Consider the following 20989-nt stretch of genomic DNA (forward strand, 5'->3'; position numbering starts at 1 on the left):
CTTAAAATTCAGATTTTGTATTGATTTTTGACTTAAGTGTTGTTATAAACACTCTAAACATGTTTCACTAATATTTCTATCATTATCATCATAAACACATTACTTATTTCATAAATGGCAAATATTGACTGAACTTGTTTTGCATTTATTTTACTTCTCTTCCATAACATGATAAATATGATCCTGGATTTGATTTGATTGTTTTTCTTGTTTTTTGTTCATATTTATTCAATTTCGATTCATGATTAGTTTTGTAAATAGATAATTATTTTGAACTCTTTATGGTCTGCAGACCTAATTTTTCAATCTCATTTTGTAAAACAAGTACACTGCCATGTCACAGAAACTTCAGATCTTCCTTCTTAAACAACAAATTATCATTTCACAATCATCTTTATGATCATTTAAACTCTTTTCATCAACTGAAAAGCTGTGTTATTTAGAAAACAGAATGTCAATAAAGCCTTGGTTTTTCTATCTTTTGTGTTTCCATGGCAATTACAACTGTAATTCAGAATTCTGAATCTCCCGAAACAGTGATAAGGAAACAAGCCAGATAACATTATGGCTGAGTTAAGTAGGCATGACTGTAGAGGCAGTGTAAATACTACCTTTAATCATAGAAAATGTCAAATTTCTGATAATGGCTGATTGTCGAGACAGGGTTCCTCTGATCCAGTGATCCTCCGTATAGCAGTTACTTAATCACTGACAGCACCTGTAAAAGGCATTTTCCTTTACGTGATTGAGTATTGATATTAATCTGTCATGTAAAGACAAGATCTGTTGGTGAATTATAACAATTTTGAGATTATCATCACCGAACATACTAATCATTTAAAAAATAGAAACATAGTTTTCAGAACTGTCATTAGTTGTTTTTTTTGTCTTTTTGATATTTGTAATTTGCTCACAAAATTAAGAGAAAAATAAATAAATAAATGAATAAATAAAAACTTATTAAAACATAAATTTATGTTTGTTTTTTATCCTATCCTATCTATGGAAATGGGAAAATGGATGGACTACATCAAATCACTATACTTCCAGTGAAATATTTATATGGTGTATATTGAAATATAGAAACTAGCCTATTTGGCCCGGTTGTTAAAATCCTGGTTAGGGATAACCGGTAGTTCCTGAGAATTAAAATAAAATAAATTAATTCTTTTTTTGTTATCATTTTAAAGCCTCAGATTTTTTTTAAACAGGTCAGTTTGATATATTTTGTTAATTTTGCTTTGAAGTACCAGTATCTTTTTTTTTTTTTCAACGACAACAACATTTTCACAAAACACTGATTAACTATAAGCAGCCTTTAAATAACTTGGGCCAGGTGGCAACTCTGCACAACTAGCTACTAGAGTTTATTGCTTTCTAGTTTACATAATGCAGAATTACTCAATATTAGTTATGTTGTGCCAACACTGGCTAATATGGTGAAATTGTAGGTGGAATAGAAATATTTCCTCGTAAATAAACTTGCCTCTACTTGATGTAAGCAACCAACCAGAGACAATACAAGGTTTCAGTGTGAAAGTGTCACATATTAAATTGTGACCTTCATGCTTTGTATTTTTCAACCTAGCTTATCCTTTTATTTTTTCTTTTAAGCTCAAGGATGTATCGAACAGCTCACAAAATAATGAATTAATCAAGTAATTTCTCTTTATATTTGTGCTATAAATATGAAAAAGTTCTGAATTTTCATGGAACAAGGGAGATAACTCATATTAAAATACATTTTGTATCAAACAATTTATAAATAAATAATACATCTGACACACATTTGAAGCAGAATATTGTGCCATAAACTATACTTACTAAGGTACACTTATTGTAGACAACATTTTGAAAATTATAGATAACCTAGCCTTAATTGATAACCATTACAAATGAAGAAATTTTCTTGGTGAGTTTTTATTTTCTGGTTTTTCATAACATGAACAACTCCAGATTGAAATATAAACAAGTCCCATTCAGTTAAATGTTATTTTATTATAATCACAAAATTCCATGATCATATCACAATAAAATAATTTGCACAATAATAATGACTAGATTTAATGAATGAATTTTATCTAATAAAAACTCTGACTCGCAAGAAAAAGTGAACACAACAACAAATACAACACATTACACAACAGGACAATATACAGACAAAATTGACAATTATAATAATCTAATTAATTTGCAAGCTGTCGGACAAAAGGTTGTACAGGTTCCGGGTAATAGAATGATGTAGAAATATGCATTGTAATACAATTTTGTAACTACATGACAGCTAATATATAGATAACTGAAATATTCTGCATGTCTATTGAATTAGTACTTGGGAATTAACTCCAAAATATTTCATATACAGGAAATCATCCAGAAAAGACTGTTTATCAACAATGCATTATTTTCTTTAAAATCATTTTACAAACTCTACTTGAGATATTGAAAGTAAATTCTTAAAATTTTTTGAGGACATTAGTTGGACTATGAACTGCCAATGAAATATTTACTGCACGAGGTTTAAAATGCATCTCCTTTAAGTGGTAGCTATCAAAATTACTCCTTATATAATACCTGTGATTTTTATTTAAAAGTAACATCAGGGTTTTTATCTCATCATCAGTTGTGTACTGATTTGATGACAGAAATCAGACTGGAATATTGCTATAATTGTATGACAAACCCATCCCTATAATTTCTGTTAAGTAGAATAACAAATATTCCAATAGCCTACAATAGGACAATCACCTGACTTTACACCTAACCTTCTGTTTCTACCTCCCATTGGTCTATTGGAGGGAAAAAAACAGATTTATTTATCATAAATAAGTATTATAATCACAAAATACAGATACATAAATAACAGAATATCTGTGGTGATGATAACAATGAGCTGGTTGACTTTCCATAGAACTAGTCCTTCACACATGGTTTTCCGAAGAAAAGGCTGTAAAAGGTGTTTTTTTCTCAGTCTTTTCCCCCCAATGGTTCAAAAGTCAATTTTTTTCACAGGCGTTACTTCATGATCTTAATTGTTTTCACCATTAACTTTGGTCTAATAGTACAGTGTATTTTTGTAATTTTATGCTATCCTTGCAAACAGCTGACAAATAGAACCCCTGAATAATTACAGCTTCTTTTGCATTAAATTCTGTGTTGTCCAGCTAACTTCTCACGGCACCCACACATGTACATTTTCTTACTCAATGGCAATCATTTGTTTTAGTGAAGATTTCTATTCCCTCTATAGTACATTCATGGTTCTCTGCTAAGTCATTGGTGGGTTCTGCTACCAACCAACGCTGCCTTCTGTATGTAGTCTTTTCATCAAAATCCTGGGTGGCTCATGTCAGACTGAGAAAACAAAAATACAAACGAGTAAGGATTTGAATTATATCCACAAAGGAAATAAGCAAGAATTAAAGAAGAAGAAAAAAGTCTAGTTTTCAATGGTATGGAAATCAGTTCATTAAAATATATTTATAAACAACTTCCTTCACTAATTATAAAGGTTCTGCATTTCAAATATTACACTTTGATATTTGATTTCATTTGGACAAATCTAATCAAAATTTAAAATCCAATTCAGAAAACTGAAAAATGATCCATTCTCTTAGTTATTTTTTAAAATGGACAATGCTTGCTGCTATATATATCCTTTCTAAATATATCCACTTCAATGTTTGAAATTCCAACATACCAGAGACACAGTGAAACACATATTACAACTAAATATAACAACTAAATGTTCAGGATAGATTCAATACTGACAGATGTAATTGTTAACTGCTCCTATTTTCAAAATCATGTGATCAATAACAGAAGTGAACAGTTAGTTTGGGTAGCACCTGGTTCATTTAAACAAATACACATGCCTGTCTAGGAAAACTGAGCAGATTATCACAGATCAGTTGACTTACTGAATTTAGCTATATGTAAACTAGAAAATGCTTCTGAATATGAGATGAGACAGACAAACAATTAGAAGCATTGGCTGGTATGTTAATTTTAAGTAAATTGTCATATACATTAGTGGTAGTTGAAATAGCTATATACTAATAAATTTGAAGTACACAAGGACTGTATGTAGTAAACAATATGCGTTTTGTTCTCATTGCAGACACATTATACTACATCTGATGTACACATCATACCATACCTGAGATTACAGGTATGCTAACACATGCATACAATGACCACTAATCTTTCACACATGCATCATTACACAATCAGTCTGCACGGAAAACATTCCATCTTCAACATGCACTGATTATAATCATACACATGCAGAGGTAGGTAAAAATGTAAATAACCACTTATTATAAATGTTGTTTCCATACTTATTACCACACAGCGTCAAAGTACAACACCTAATCTGTCCCCAGAGTATTACACCAAGTCTGTCCCCACAGTATCACACCAAGTCTGTCCCCAGAGTATCACACCAAGTCTGTCCCCAGAGTACCACACCAAGTCTGTCCCCAGAGTATCACACCAAGTCTGTCCCCAGAGTATCATACCAAGTCTGTCCCCAGAGTATCATACCAAGTCTGTCCCCAGAGTATCACACCAAGTCCGTCCCCAGAGTATCACACCAAGTCTGTCCCCAGAGTATCACACCAAGTCTGTCCCCAGAGTATCATACCAAGTCTGTCCCCAGAGTATCACACCAAGTCTGTCCCCAGAGTATCATACCAAGTCCGTCCCCAGAGTATCATACCAAGTCCGTCCCCAGAGTATCACACTAAGTCTGTCCCCAGAGTATCACACCAAGTCTGTCCCCAGAGTATCACACCAAGTCTGTCCCCAGAGTATCATACCAAGTCTGTCCCCACAGTATCACACCAAGTCTGTCCCCAGAGTATCATACCAAGTCCGTCCCCACAGTATCACACCAAGTCTGTCCCCAGAGTATCACACCAAGTCTGTCCCCACAGTATCACACCAAGTCTGTCCCCACAGTATCACACCAAGTCTGTCCCCAGAGTATCACACCAAGTCTGTCCCCAGAGTATCATACCAAGTCTGTCCCCACAGTATCACACCAAGTCTGTCCCCAGAGTATCACACCAAGTCTGTCCCCAGAGTATCATACCAAGTCTGTCCCCAGAGTATCACACCAAGTCTGTCCCCACAGTATCACACCAAGTCTGTCCCCACAGTATCACACCAAGTCTGTCCCCAGAGTATCACACCAAGTCTGTCCCCAGAGTATCACACCAAGTCTGTCCCCAAAGTATCACACCAAATCTGTCCCCACAGTATCACACCAAGTCTGTCCCCATCTGTCCCCAGAGTATCACACCAAGTCCGTCCCCACAGTATCACACCAAGTCTGTCCCCAGAGTATCATACCAAGTCTGTCCCCAGAGTATCACACCAAGTCTGTCCCCAGAGTATCACACCAAGTCTGTCCCCACAGTATCACACCCAGTCTGTCCCCAGAGTATCACACCAAGTCTGTCCCCAGAGTATCACACCCAATCTGTCCCCAGAGTATCACACCAAGTCTGTCCCCACAGTATCACACCAAGTCTGTCCCCAGAGTATCATACCAAATCTGTCCCCACAGTATCACACCAAGTCCGTCCCCCTGTCCCCAGAGTATCCACCCAAGTCTGTCCCCAGAGTATCACACCCAGAGTATCTGTCCCCAGAGAGTATCACACACCAAGTATCACACCCGTCTGTCCCCAGAGTATCACACCCAGTCTGTCCCCACAGTATCACACCAAGTCTGTCCCCAGAGTATCACACCAAGTCTGTCCCCAGAGTATCACACCAAGTCTGTCCCCAGAGTATCACACCAAGTCCGTCCCCAGAGTATCACACCAAGTCCGTCCCCAGAGTATCACACCAAGTCCGTCCCCAGAGTATCACACCAAGTCCGTCCCCAGAGTATCACACCAAGTCCGTCCCCAGAGTATCACACCAAGTACGTCCCCAGAGTATCATACCAGATTTGTGTCAATAGTATCAACACTGTATATCAAATACCACACTTTCCAGAAAATCATGCCAACACCAAACCATGCATGTTTACCTGGGCCATTTGTTGAGGAATTGCTGGAGTTTGTTGTTGCTGTAATGTTGAATTCATTTCAATAAAGCTTAGCTGAATAAATTTTCTCATTTATGCAAAGATATTTTTTTTTACAATTTCATTATCTACACTACTTTCAAAATAATCCTTGCAAATGGCCCTACTTTCTCAGCAAGTTCTCCTAGTGGTTCCGATATCTCTCCTTGGTCATCAAATAGTTACACTGCGATCAGTGAGAGAAAAGGGGATATCTGTTTATCATTGAGGGGTATGCGATATACCAAGGCCAATTACCAACATGAATTTTTCAGTGGCAGGGTAAGGTAGGAGCAAAGTTTTGGGCCCAGGTGGTTGGGAGGGGTCTGTATGGGTACCCAGTGATTTCCAGAGTACTTACTGATGGATCCTCTATATGCTGCGATCCATCATCATAGTAACCCTGTGGTGAGGGGTGGACCTGTGCCTGGTATTGGCGGTGGTGTGCAGCCACAGGGTATTGATGGGAGGGATGTGCCGGTGTGGACGCCATCATTTGAGGACTTTCAAAGTCATGGATACTGGCATCTTCACTACTTTGGTCAGTATCAATCTGAGGAGTTCCAGGTGGTCTGTAATACATGGTGTCAATACTTAACATTTTTGTTTTATTTCTAGTAACATTGACTTTCAGGAGCCAATCTTGCAGAGAACTGAAGATGTTTATAAATCAATCTGTAGATCTTAAATCTATGAAATCTTTGTTGGAATTTTCTGATCACTAATGAATGTGATCAATTTCCAAAATGAAATAAAAACTGAAACTAAAATATAAACTGAACATTATAAATAGGTAGTTTCCTATCTGTTATTGACAACATGATCTGACCTATAAAAAGGATGATGGTTCCATGATTGGACAGGATTGTAAACTCACAAATTAGAGGCAGGGGGCCTCATTCTGCTGTAATTCGGCTCCATCTGTCGCTGTAAATCCTGCTGCTGTTTCTGGGCATTTATCCATGACACCTGGGACATCTGACTCATACCCACATTACCACTGTAAGGTCAGAGATCAAGGTCAAAGTTTAAGTACCATAATTGATATGAAAGTCTAGCATCCAGATCACCATTGAAATGTTAGAGATTAAGGTCAAAGGTTAAGCACAGTTACAGATCTTTGGCCACGTGACTCACACCCATAGTACCAATGAAAGTTTAGAGATTAAGGTCAAAGGTAAAGCAGTTATAGATCTTTGGACATATTACCACTGTAAGGTCAGAGGTTAAAGTCAAAGGTTAAATAACGGCTATAGATCATGGGACATCAGACTTATACATAAGTTACACACCCCTGTAAGGTTGGTGATCAGGGTCATAGATTTTATGATATATAGAAAAATATTTCAATATGTTAAAGTTTGCTTCTTTTGTAACAATTCAGTCCCATCATATAGTGATAGACCGTTCTGTTGTAACATTATAAATATTGTATAGTAGTTTAATTTTGCAGGGCTAATATTTTGCTACAGCCCCTATTTCGGTTTGTTCATGGAGATTCAATTTCAAACAATGCTGCATTAAACAGTAAACAGAAGAGCAAGTATAAATCATATCAATATACATTCTCAGAGATTTAGAATCAATAGTAATCATTTGTGTGGTATTTAATTTCATGCAGTATTAAATGACTGTGAATAACGCTATATTAAATCCCTCCTATCATTCTGAATTATGCAGTATTCCGTTGAAGTAATAAGAGTGTTTCAATGATTTTGCACTACATGTAAGTCTGACAACTTTGGTTTTAACAATTTGACACCTATAATAAGGGAACCTGACATTTCATCTAGATGATATAAAGACAAGAATCATAACCATTTGCAAACAGTCATTTCTGTTTAGAAAATGGCAATATGTGCCAAGAAAAACACATAGATTTGGAAAACCTTAAAAGATCGGAGCAATGTGGCATATAGCACAAAAATGACAAGGAATTAATGCCTTGGAAAATTTTTTTTTCTCAATAGAAAATACTTGTTAAATAAATTTAGCCCTTGTGACTTTTCACAATGGTCAAAGTCATTTCCTTTGGCAAATTTAGAAGCACTCCATGCCAGCTAGTGGATGCACAAATATCATGACTTCAGACTTCCAATCTTCCTCAAGAATGGGGAAATATTAATCAAATTCAAAGATAAAAGGCCTATGTTCAAGGTTACCTCTTACTTCAAATTTTAACAACTTCTTACCAGCCAACTTTTGACCATAGAGTATGTCTTTCAGTTTCAAAAGAATTTGTTTAATTTTTTTAACAAATTGACCTCTGTGACCTTGAAAATTGGCTGATGCTATTTCTTTTCCTGAACTTTGTTGGGCATCATCCAAAAACTCTTGTAATCAAATATCAAGCTACTAAACTCAATGCTTCAGAAGAAAAGGTCTCTTAACAAAGAAACCAATGAAAAGTTGACAGAATGATATCAACTGAAAAGGCCCTAGGGACAGGTGAGCTGATCAAAATAAAACAAAACAGTTAAAAACTTAATCCGATGAATTTATTTCCCTTCTTTTTTTATGGAAGGTAAAAGTTCAATTTCTTTTATAAAATATTTACTGTTACATACTCTATGAATTGCAAAAATGTGTCAATGTTTCGTTACTGATGCTGTCTAGGAATATTTACATCTATTTACAATTAATTACAAACAATATCATTATTTCTTTCCTTGAACATTTCTATGATGAAGCTATAAAGTTAATTTTTCATTTACATAATATTATTGAACCCATGATTGACAACATATGATAAATTTTGTATATGTGAATTGCAATGTTATGCGAATAAATATAATGAAATGACACTCTATGAATATTTAAACCTAAAAAATAAAATTGAACAAAATAAAATTGACAAATCATCATGTGGCATAATATTCATACATGCATTAAATCATAACGCCGGTACAACTTGCATGAATTCTCAAAGATCTGCTGCTAATTCTATCTTAAAATCTCCATGTTGCCAGAGAACCATACAAAAAAATGAATATTTGTGTGAATTTTTACTCCCAAACATTTTTAGAAACATTTAGTACATGTCATAAGGATATTTCTACAATTTTCATCAGTAATGCTAGCAGCACAACTTTTTTGTTTACACCATCTAACATTTTCAGAAAATTCTAGGAAATTTAGGAAAAACTTCAACCAGATTGACACTCTCAGCATGTTTGTGCTTAGCATTAAAAAAAACCCAGAAACATTTACAGTAGTATGATGGAAATACAAAACACACAACAATTAAGAATTTAGTCAAGATTCATCACATAAAAGCAATAAACAAATACATCGAAAATAAAAAAAGTAATTAAGATTTGTAATTAAAATTTTACAAAAGCAAACTGAATTTCAATAGTCATACAAATGGAACATACAATGTTTAAAAGTAGACAGTGCTTTACATTCTTTAGAAGAAGTTCTCCCATGATCCTAGGATATGAAGTGTATTATTTAGAATATCATTGTAATGTCAGTGTAAACGAGAATTGGACTTAATTGTGATAAAACTCTTACTAATTGGTATACATTTTAAAAAGACAACCACATTATATTATAACAATTATATGGTTTCAGCAACACAAATCTGTTTCAGTATTTATAAATCCACATTTTAAGTGTAAATGTAATGAAACATTATATGTTGATAGTTAAACACTGTCCAATGTTAATGAAATTTGCTACAAGTCTGAATCAGGTTGCAGATTGTAACAAATTCTCTTGTCTTTGACAGGTGCAGGTTTTGGAGTTTCAGGGCTTCGGCAGCAGATATCTTGGACGGGAAACAATCCCACACACATAGCAAGGGACTGAGCACGAACTAAATAAGCTCAAGGTCATCATAAACACGTTCAAGGTCACCATAATCTAGAAAGAACACAGAAACAAAGAGACGCAACTCAATAAAAGTAAAAACAAAAACAGAAATCAACAAAATAAAAGAGAAAGTCATGCAAAAACACAACGTAAAATAATCAATACTTTACTCAAATACTTTAAGGCAGAACATAAAACTGTAAAAGTTATAACGCTCTTTATGTTTTTGTCATATTCCAGGATTCTAAAAAACTGAGACAGAAAATTCTCACTTTCCATATTTTTAGATATATTGCTAGATTTAGTGCTTGGACAATGCAGTGTTGAAAGTATTTCACAATGATAGAAGCTATATCTGTGTGTAAATTGTTCAGTCTAGTGCATGTATAACGTTTTCTACGACAGGATAAAGAAGCTTTCAAGTGCCATTTCTTTCATGTTGTTTATTCATAGCATCTTTGTGTTAATATGATCTGTAGCTTTTTATAATATTCTAGTAGCATATCCGAAAAATGTTTTGTTTTATTGACATTCTGTGAAATATATGATCTATAACAGGTGAGTGTGATGGAACAAAGTGAGTGGAAATGTACACATGATTTATCATTATTGTTATTACATGTTTTGTTATTTAAATGAATAAACAATAAAACAATAAAGTTGAAATCTATTTGTTTCCGTTTATTGACTACCATTTCAAATAACAGATTAAATAACATTGTTTGTACCACGGAGTACCTTGCTATCACATTTTGTTCAACTGCAACAAACATCAGTAAATTGATAACGTTAACCTAATTCAGACACTTTGTTCGAGTTAAAACTTGGATAAGTCGAAATATTTTCCACGATTCATTGAATTTCAAGATAACAAGTGTCCAATGTATCTATATTTTAAAATAAAACATCTATAAGATCCACCCTATACAAACTATCAGATCCACCTATCACAGACTACAAGGTCTACCTATTACTTATATCAATTGAATCCACTCATTACAAGCTATCAGATCCACCTATCACAGACTACAAGGTCTACCTATTACTTATATCAATTGAATCCACTCATTACAAGCTATCAGATCCACCTATCACAGACTACAAGGTCTACCTATTACTTATATCAATTGAATCCACTTATTACAAACTATCACATCCACCTATGACAAACTGCAGTATTCACATATTACAACCTCATATTATCTGAGAAAAATAGCTCTGTCATCTTAAGGATAACTGATAAGTCAATGTACAATGTATCAATATTCAGCTTAATCAGACAATGCCTCAATTTGACCAATCAGGAGCCTCCGTTATCTTTCCATAGTAACAATTTGGAAACATATATTACGTTGTATCATAAGCTCAAGTTACACAATGCAACCACCAAGTTTTTCTACGGAAATAAGAGCTATGGGCCATTACATAAGCACATATATAGTGACCAGGTTACCAAGGCAACAAAACTTTCCCCCCCAAGCTTCAATAAAAGTTGTCTAGGGACTAAATGGGTTATGGTCCTTTACACAAAAATCTGTGTAGTGGTCTGGTTACTATGGAAACTAGAATTGTCTGCTTGGAAACCTGCATGCACATCTACATATTGTCTCTAACATTCCTGTTATAGTTTTATCAAAATTGGTTCCAAAGATCAGGAAGAGTTTCCCACAAAAAAATTTGTTAATGGCAAACATCTACAAAAGGTATTTGCATTCAACAAAAGCATTAAAAATGGTATAATCAAGATTATTTTGTCAGCTTTCAACATCCATTCTTACCTCAAAATGTTTAGACTAAATTACAAGAAATTGTATCTCCCTTCCCCCAAACAATCACGCCACAAAATGAACCATTATCAAACCATTAAGATATGTTTTCTTTTCTAATAAATTTTGGAGCAGAATTACCTCTGTATAAATCTTATTGAGACTAGGATCTGAATAGACCAGGTTTAAAAATACTTATCAAATAGATACTTTTTTGAAACAGAATTACTTCTTATCAAACAGTTTCTGAAGAAGATTATATTCTGAATAGACTTTCTATCCAGACAAGGTACTTTAGATTTAGAAGTAAAAATGAAAACAAAAACAAGTCACAATATGGGGATCTCCTGTATAATAAGCAATCAGTGATCTCAATTTAAGTTATTGACACGCCTGACTTGATATTTAATTTGAGTTATTGACACAACTGACTGGATATTTGATTTGAGTTATTGACACGACTGACTGGATATTTGATTGGAGTTATTGACACGCCCGACTTGATATTTGATTTGAGTTATTGACACAACTGATTGACACGATGGACTTGATATTTGATTGCAGTTATTGACACAACTTATTGACACGACTGACTTGATATTTGATTGGAGTTATTGACACAACTGATTGACACAACTGACTGGATATTTGATTGGAGTTATTGACACAACTTATTGACACGACTGACTTGATATTTGATTGGAGTTATTGACACAACTGATTGACACAACTGACTGGATATTTGATTGGAGTTATTGACACGCCCGACTTGATATTTGATTGGAGTTATTGACACAACTGATTGACACGACTGACTTGATATTTGATTGGAGTTATTGACACGACTGACTTGATATTTGATTTGAGTTATTGACACGACTGACTGGATATTTGATTAAGTTATTGACACAACTGACTTGATATTTGATTTGAGTTATTGACACAACTGACTTGATATTTGATTTGAGTTATTGACACAACTGACTGGATATTTGATTAAGTTATTGACACGACTGATTGACATGACTGACTTGATATTTGATTTGAGTTATTGACACGACTGACTTGATATTTGATTTGAGTTATTGACACGACTGACTTGATATTTGATTAGAGTTATTGACACGACTGACTGGATATTTGATTTGAGTTATTGACACAACTGACTGGATATTTGATTAAGTTATTGACACGACTGACTTGATATTTGATTTGAGTTATTGACACGACTGACTTGATATTTGATTTGACTTATTGACACGACTGATTGACACGACTGACTTGATATTTGATTTGAGTTAATGACACGACTGACTGAATATTTGATTTGAGTTATTGACACGACTGACTTGATATTTGATTAGAGTTATTGACACAACTGACTGGATATTTGATTAGAGTTATTGACAACTGACTTGATATTTGATTTGAGTTATTGACACGACTGACTTGATATTTGATTTGAGTTATTGACACGACTGACTTGATATTTGATTAGAGTTATTGACAACTGACTTGATATTTGATTAGAGTTATTGACACGACTGACTGGATATTTGATTTGAGTTATTGACAACTGACTTGATATTTGATTTGAGTTATTGACACGACTGACTGGATATTTGATTTGAGTTATTGACACGACTGACTGGATATTTGATTTGAGTTATTGACAACTGACTTGATATTTGATTAGAGTTATTGACACGACTGACTTGATATTTGATTAGAGTTATTGACACGACTGACTTGATATTTGATTAGAGTTATTGACACGACTGACTGGATATTTGATTTGAGTTATTGACACGACTGACTGGATATTTGATTTGAGTTATTGACACGACTGACTTGATATTTGATTTGAGTTATTGACAACTGACTTGATATTTGATTTGAGTTATTGACACGACTGACTTGATATTTAATTTCAACTATTGGCTCGATATAGGTAATATCCCATTTTGGAGTTGAGACATTTGTTTTACTGAAAAGTGTTGCTCTACTCATCTACAAGTTCTTACTATTGCTGTATTTCACATAAAAATAAATGAATCACACAACAAAGAAACAAACCTGACAGACAACAATGAAGCAGAGACAGCGTGCAGTATACTTACGAGTCCTGAAAGTCCTGCTCTGATCCTTGTTCTGATGGTGCGCCAATACTCTCCTCATCAGCACGGCGACGTTTGATTGCGGTGGAAGTGAGCTGTGGGGGCATGCTTGGGGCAGGGGTGGGTGGCTCTCCCCATTCTCCAGTGTTAGAGTCATGATCAGATACTGTTAATGATAAAATTATTTGAAATTCCCTAGGTTTCTTCATTACAAAACACTTACATCTTTTAGTTATAAATATAACAATGGCCATTTTCATTTCAATGCCTCTACTAGGATTCGAACCTGACACCTTTAGCTTAATAACTAGTCTGACGCTAATCCAATCAAGTTAAAGAAAAGTTCTCTATAGCCAATTGGTATATTGCAGCTAGTATTTTACCAAGGTTACATACTCCTCCTCCAGGAAATAACTTGTCCCCAAGTTTCCATAGGGATAAAGAATTGTTAAAGAAATGTTAAGTATTGTTCCTGAGAGCCTACATGGGCGCCAATGTAACAGAAGTCATTATATATTTCATGCCTCCCCTAGGATTCAAACAAGTGACCTCTAGTTTACTTTTCTGACCCTCAACATTCTACATTTGTAATTGGTGTGTTATATATCCATCTTTAAGCTTTCTGATAAACAGCAGTTTAATTCTGTACATAAATATTAATCAATAGCGCTTAATTTCAATATTAATTTCCACTGTGAACAGAAAACCAATCTTTTATCCACATTACTGTTTACAGATATCACACTCACTGTCAGCCTTGCGTTTGCCATATCGTCTCTGTGAGGCCTGTTTCAGTGTGATGGGGTGGATTTCATGCTCTCCCTGCACCAGACTGTTCCGGTAAGTGATCAGAGACTGCCACTCGTCACTACGGTTGGTCTGGGGAATCCCAGTGGCTGGTAGGTGCTTGTCTAGGTAACTCAGCCTGTCAAACAGGGAAATATCACAAGGATTATGAACTACTTATAAACTGTCACTGATACGAATTTAAAACAGCAATATCTTTATTCTGTTAACTTATAACAGTTGTTCTTGTTTTTCTATACTTACACCACTTTTTTATCCTGCTTCATGAGTTTGTTGGTGAACTCACACAACACCTCAAGGAAAGCAATGTTGGTAGGAGGGCCTTCATGTCCTTCTTCCATTGCTAAACCATACAATATACCCTCCCTGTAACAAACAATATCATATCATACAATGTACCCTTCCTGTAAAAACCAACATCATATATATTACAATGTACCCTTCCTGTTAACAACCAACATCATATATATTACAATGTACCCTTCCTGTAACAACCAACGTCATATATATTACAATGTACCCTTCCTGTAACAACCAAAATCATATATATTACAATGTACCCTTCCTGTGTGTATATATATTACAATGTACCCTTCCTGTAACAACCAACATCATATATATTACAATGTATATGTAACAACCAACATCATATATATTACAATGTACCTTTCCTGTAACAACCAACGTCATATATATTACAATGTACCGTTCCTGTAACAACCAACGTCATATATATTACAATGTACCCTTCCTGTAACAACCAACGTCATATATATTACAATGTACCCTTCCTGTAACAACCAACATCATATATATTACAATGTACCCTTCCTGTAACAACCAACATCATATATATTACAATGTACCTTTCCTGTAACAACCAACGTCATATATATTACAATGTACCCTTCCTGTAACAACCAACGTCGTATATATTACAATGTACCCTTCCTGTAACAACCAACATCATATATATTACAATGTACCCTTCCTGTAACAACCAACATCATATATATTACAATGTACCCTTCCTGTAACAACCAACGTCATATATATTACAATGTACCCTTCCTGTAACAACCAACGTCGTATATATTACAATGTACCCTTCCTGTAACAACCAACATCATATATATTACAATGTACCCTTCCTGTAACAACCAACATCATATATATTACAATGTACCCTTCCTGTAACAACCAACATCATATATATTACAATGTACCCTTCCTGTAACAACCAACATCATATATATTACAATGTACCCTTCCTGTAACAACCAACATCATATATATTACAATGTACCCTTCCTGTAACAACCAACATCATATATATTACAATGTACCCTTCCTGTAACAACCAACGTCATATATATTACAATGTACCCTTCCTGTAACAACCAACATCATATATATTACAATGTACCCTTCCTGTAACAACCAAAATCATATATATTACAATGTACCCTTCCTGTAACAACCAACGTCATATATATTACAATGTACCCTTCCTGTAACAACCAACATCATATATATTACAATGTACCCTTCCTGTAACAACCAACATCATATATATTACAATGTACCCTTCCTGTAACAACCAACGTCATATATATTACAATGTACCCTTCCTGTAACAACCAACATCATATATATCACAATGTACCCTCCCCTAAAAATCATAGATTGCTTAAGGTATCCAATGACAGGCATAATCTAGTTTCTCCTGAAATAACAGCACCCCTAACATTAAGGCTATATGGACCATTTTTTTTATTTGGCTTTTATATTCCTCTGAACACCAACTTCCCAACTGATAGATACAAAAAATAATCAACAGTATTATCATATTATGTTTCTTCTATTTGCAAACACCAAATAAATCTATGAAGAATGAAATCAAACTTACTTATGCATAGCTGCTACAGCCTCTCTATTCTTGATCTGGTCCAAACCAAATGAGAGTGCAAATCTTCTTGCCAATTCCTAGAAAAAACCAAGCCATGGAAAAAATCTTAATCGGAAATGACAATGCAATGTTTAGAGTATATCCATATTCTAATTTTAGAAAGTGGCCCTGACCTTAGAAACGTGCCCTAAAACTACTGCTAATTGCATATATCATTGCATAATGATGTGAAATACCAGCAAGGTATGTTAAAGTTGGCTTTTGAAAGTTTCTAGAAACAAAAATGAGGACAGAAAATGTTATTACCATAGGATGACCACATCTCAGAAAACTCTATCTGATGTAAAAGATCAAACTATTAGGAAACATTTTTCGGCTACACTATTTCATACATAATTTTCCACAAATTATTCTTTCAGTTAAAAGTAATTTGTGATTATTTTGAATCCCTTAAAAATATCTTGTTGTAAAGAATGCTTCAATTTTATTTTGTTTTGTGAAAGGTCTTACCTTCAGGGACTGGAAGGCTTCTGAAGATCTGTCTATTACACCTTGTTCTGAATGTAACTCACGGAATAACTGCAAATAAGATTGAGATATCAGAAATCCACTTCAGATAATGTATATCAAAATCTTAAGATAAGTATTTTAAACAAAAAGATCTGTGATTGATAGATAACACTTGCTGCAGAGAAATAAATGTAACCAGAAGGATTATTGGCCAAACAAAGTATTGACAGACTTACAGCCAAAACAAAGTATTGCTGATATTTTTCAGAAAAGTTTACCAGACAAGAAAACCTGCTATCTCCTTTACTTTTTATGCATTAAAAAGCAATCTATTTGCTTGTTCTTTGCTGGGTTCCCCTCTCTTTGAACGGTCAGAGTTATTTTAAGACATAGGTTAAATGTAGTGGACAGTGGTTACCTCATCAATAAGAATGCGAGAGGCACATCACTCTATCCGAAGCAATAAGGTCTTACCCTTAGACACCGAGCAATCTGTGAGTTTAGCTTCCTGAGAAACAAAACTGTCCTGTGTAGTTATCAAACTACCTACCTCAGACCTTCACCTCAGGTTAAAATGTTTGGTTCTCTACTAACTAAGGTATGGTAACACAAAAGCAACAGTGATTCAATGCTGACCTACCTGTGTGAGACTGAGTGCGAGGGTTTTAGCTGTGGTCACTTTGTTGATCTCCCTGGCTTTCGCCAATGTTGCCTTGATGATGTCTCCATAGTCATTGTAGAACTGAAGCCCCAATTAATTACAAATGAAACTATCTGGTAAGTCAACTGATAATGGTAAAACTTTCAAAGTGTTCAAGACTCAAACGTTGATTTCTTTTCAACTTTCATAATTCATAAAATGATGACAAAAGAAACAATGAGAAAAAATGATTTTTCTAATATCAATACATAGTACTTAAACATCTTCATTGTTGAAATCTTTGCACACAGAAATTTAAATCACATTTATCAACGGTTTAAACAGATTTGTCATTTTTTCATTAATCTGGTGTCAAAAAAAAGCTTAATGTATGATGACATTTTAAAGTCCATCATATCATAACCAAAACCAGACCTCCCACTTCATCATCCCTACAAATGATTTAATCAGAAAATAAAAATACCCATTCTGATTGGCACCCCGGGAGAAAAGAAATACAATCATTGACTGATCCAATGTTAATGGGTACGAGTGATGATTCAAGTTGCAGATATGATCCCATGTTAATGGGTCTGAGTGATCATACAAGTTGTAGATATGATCCATTGTAAATGGGTCTGAGTGATCATACAAGTTGCAGATATGATCCATTGTAAATGGGTCTGAGTGATCATACAAGTTGCAGATATGATCCATTGTAAATGGGTCTGAGTGATCATACAAGTTGTAGATATGATACATTGTAAATGGGTCTGAGTGATCATACAAGTTGTAGATATGATACATTGTTAATGGGTCTGAGTGATCATACAAGTTGTAGATATGATACATTGTTAATGGGTCTGAGTGATCATACAAGTTGTAGATAAAGTTTTATTTGTTTTGACTGGAATGATCAGGTGTATTCTAGGTAAAGTTTTATTTATATGTCGTGACTGATCAGGGATATTCAAGATAAAAGTCATCTATGTGTCTTGACCCAGTCAGAGAATTCTAGATAAATTTTAAGATATGTGTCTTCACTGATTAAGTATTCTAGATAAGATTTACCTTCATGTAATGTTTGAACATGTCTGCTGCTACCCTGATGCTGACAATATTGTACACAACCAGCTTACAGAAACAGGCCAGGAAGTTTCGTCGCTTGTGCAGTTCCTCAATTTTCACATTCTCGTCCACATCATCTGTAACCACCTCACATTATAATTTTTGTTTCATCCCAACATTGATTCACTTATTCAAAATCAAGCTTTTCACAACTTTTTACAGCTTAATAAAAGCGAAAACATGTTGTGATTTTTTTAGCAAATCCAATATTTTTATTTTTCTATCAGACCAGAGTGAATTTTTGCAAAGGTCACCGCTTGACCAAGACCTTAATCTCTTTTCCCACAGGTATTTCAAAACTGTGAAAGAGAAACTTACCATCCTCATCTTCAACAAAGACTTTCTCTGTAAGGAAGTTACTAAGCTGTGTCTGTAGTGTCTTGTCAGGCTCAAACACAAGTGGTTTCATCACACCATTGTCCCCGAGGTGTTTACTGAACACGATCAGAAGATCACAGATGGTGATGTAGCTCTAAAATTATAATTTCATCAATTATGGCACATCTTCATCATGTGTTTTAGACTTATAAATCAAACAAAATTTTCTTTTCAAGTTCAAGCGGGATTTCTTCCTCCTCTACCTGGACAACTTTAACAAGGTGTGAATGCTTTCTTCATTATATACACACATCATTACAGATCTTAAAAATTTCAGAAGTTGTTTATTTTGTGTCCACCACGACCAAATACATTCAACAAGTAATACACTGCATGAGATACATCATGATAGTTTTTAAAACTTTCCCATCCATCTTTCACACCTAAAATTTTTCCTGAACCAAACCTTTCAACAATATGTTGATGATTTATACACAGTGTAAACACAATGTTTGAAGTATAATCTGACTGTTTAAAACATATCGCTGAATCTATATGCAGAAAAATGTTTGAATGTTGGCTGTTTCAACTGATCAGTGTATACTTTTTCAAGAGAGGCCCGCCTCCGCATCCCTAAACTGATTATAGGGGCCAAACCCGCATGTCAAATTGCTCTAGAACCATTCCTCACCTCCTCTGTGACTTTGTCCTGTTGGTGAAACATCAGCTCGTGACAATGTCTCATCAGTTCCTCCAATCTCTTCCGAAGCATCCGCATACGATTCTGTAAACAAGAGCATGACATATTGTAAATCAAAGGCCTATTCCATCCATCCATTTTGTAAAAGGAGTGACGATGTTAGATTGAATTTAAAAATCCTTGTAAACCAACTTTATTTCACAGATACTAACTTTGAAATTCAGAAAAACACAAGCTTGCAGCAATTTATTTTCATGAATCCTGAATCACCATTTCAGCATTCAAAGTGCACTGTCTTTATCTAAACCCAATGAGGAGCCCCATAATCGGTCACTAATTTGGCCACAACAGGTAAGCTTATCATAGTATGTTTCTGGGAACCAAATGGCTTTAGACACTTTGTTAACACCAATCTACTTAACTTCCAAATTCCTTAAGCATCTCATATGTTTTTGTCTGTATCAAATATATGTCAAATCATTAGACAGATTTAATAAAAACTTCATATCCATTAGAAGATAGCAAAACTTTTAATTGGTTAGAAGATATGAAAATCCCTAAAACTGAGTTTTCTTCACTAGAAAAAGCAATATCTCAGTTATGTTATTTGTGTCCTACAATAGCTTTTTTATATGTATAGATGATATCAAAGAACAGGTCAAATATGTGATGAAAAATATCTACCTGAAGGAGGGATTCAGAAATAAAGAAAAATGATGCTGTAATCCTGAGAAATTGCAACATATGATATGGTAGTAAAGGGAAACTCTTGTCTCCATCTGACTTTCAGTAAATTAATTCTCATCTGTCAAAGAATTGTTATCTATTCCTTTGCCGCTCTCTTATAGTGAAACTTTAAAATTGTTGAATCGATCTTGTTGATAGATGAAAAATATCAGACAAAACGACTTCCAAAATAAATGTATCATTAAAAAGGACAAATGTTTTAATGTAATTCAATTCACAGTACTTACTTTGTCTGGGTTACTGGTATCAAGAGCCTGTAGATACCATAGGATTGCCATACTACAGGAGGATATTGCCTTGCTGATGATCTAGTGGGATAAAACAACTGTACAAGTTATCGTAAATGTAAAAACTTCACCTAGTTTGATTGTGTAACACTGAATAACAAAATATCACTTCTTGTGTCTCAGCCATCAGCCAATTTATTGCACAATGAAAATAGCAGAAATTTG

The 20989-nt window shown here is 34.5% G+C and overlaps 1 protein-coding gene across 6 annotated transcripts in view; it reads right to left on the bottom strand.

Annotated features, from left to right (window-relative positions):
• Window positions 1–2030: 2030 nt before the first annotated feature.
• Window positions 2031–20989, bottom strand: part of LOC132546687 (cohesin subunit SA-1-like) — a 34718-nt gene continuing 15759 nt past the window's right edge. For 3 of the 6 annotated variants that reach the window (XM_060210401.1, XM_060210402.1, XM_060210403.1), the window contains exons 21-34: window positions 20765–20845; window positions 19782–19874; window positions 19091–19244; window positions 18716–18849; window positions 17645–17746; window positions 17005–17073; window positions 16495–16571; window positions 14829–14951; window positions 14528–14703; window positions 13782–13944; window positions 6957–7079; window positions 6441–6651; window positions 6044–6082; window positions 2031–3354 (exon numbers count right to left, since the gene is read on the bottom strand). In XM_060210401.1, the coding sequence (XP_060066384.1) occupies window positions 3328–3354; window positions 6044–6082; window positions 6441–6651; window positions 6957–7079; window positions 13782–13944; window positions 14528–14703; window positions 14829–14951; window positions 16495–16571; window positions 17005–17073; window positions 17645–17746; window positions 18716–18849; window positions 19091–19244; window positions 19782–19874; window positions 20765–20845 (1572 nt within the window). In that variant the 3' untranslated portion in view covers window positions 2031–3327. Of the gene's footprint in view, window positions 3355–6043; window positions 6083–6440; window positions 6652–6956; window positions 7080–8560; window positions 9947–13781; window positions 13945–14527; window positions 14704–14828; window positions 14952–16494; window positions 16572–17004; window positions 17074–17644; window positions 17747–18715; window positions 18850–19090; window positions 19245–19781; window positions 19875–20764; window positions 20846–20989 lie in introns of those variants that run through there. The other 3 variants (XM_060210404.1, XM_060210406.1, XM_060210405.1) reach the window with 3 other exon arrangements.

Source organism: Ylistrum balloti, unplaced genomic scaffold (genome assembly GCF_031769215.1).
Source record: "Ylistrum balloti isolate Yb309-2 unplaced genomic scaffold, AGI_CSIRO_Ybal_v1 Utg369906, whole genome shotgun sequence".
In the NCBI taxonomy this organism is placed as follows: domain Eukaryota; kingdom Metazoa; phylum Mollusca; class Bivalvia; order Pectinida; family Pectinidae; genus Ylistrum; species Ylistrum balloti.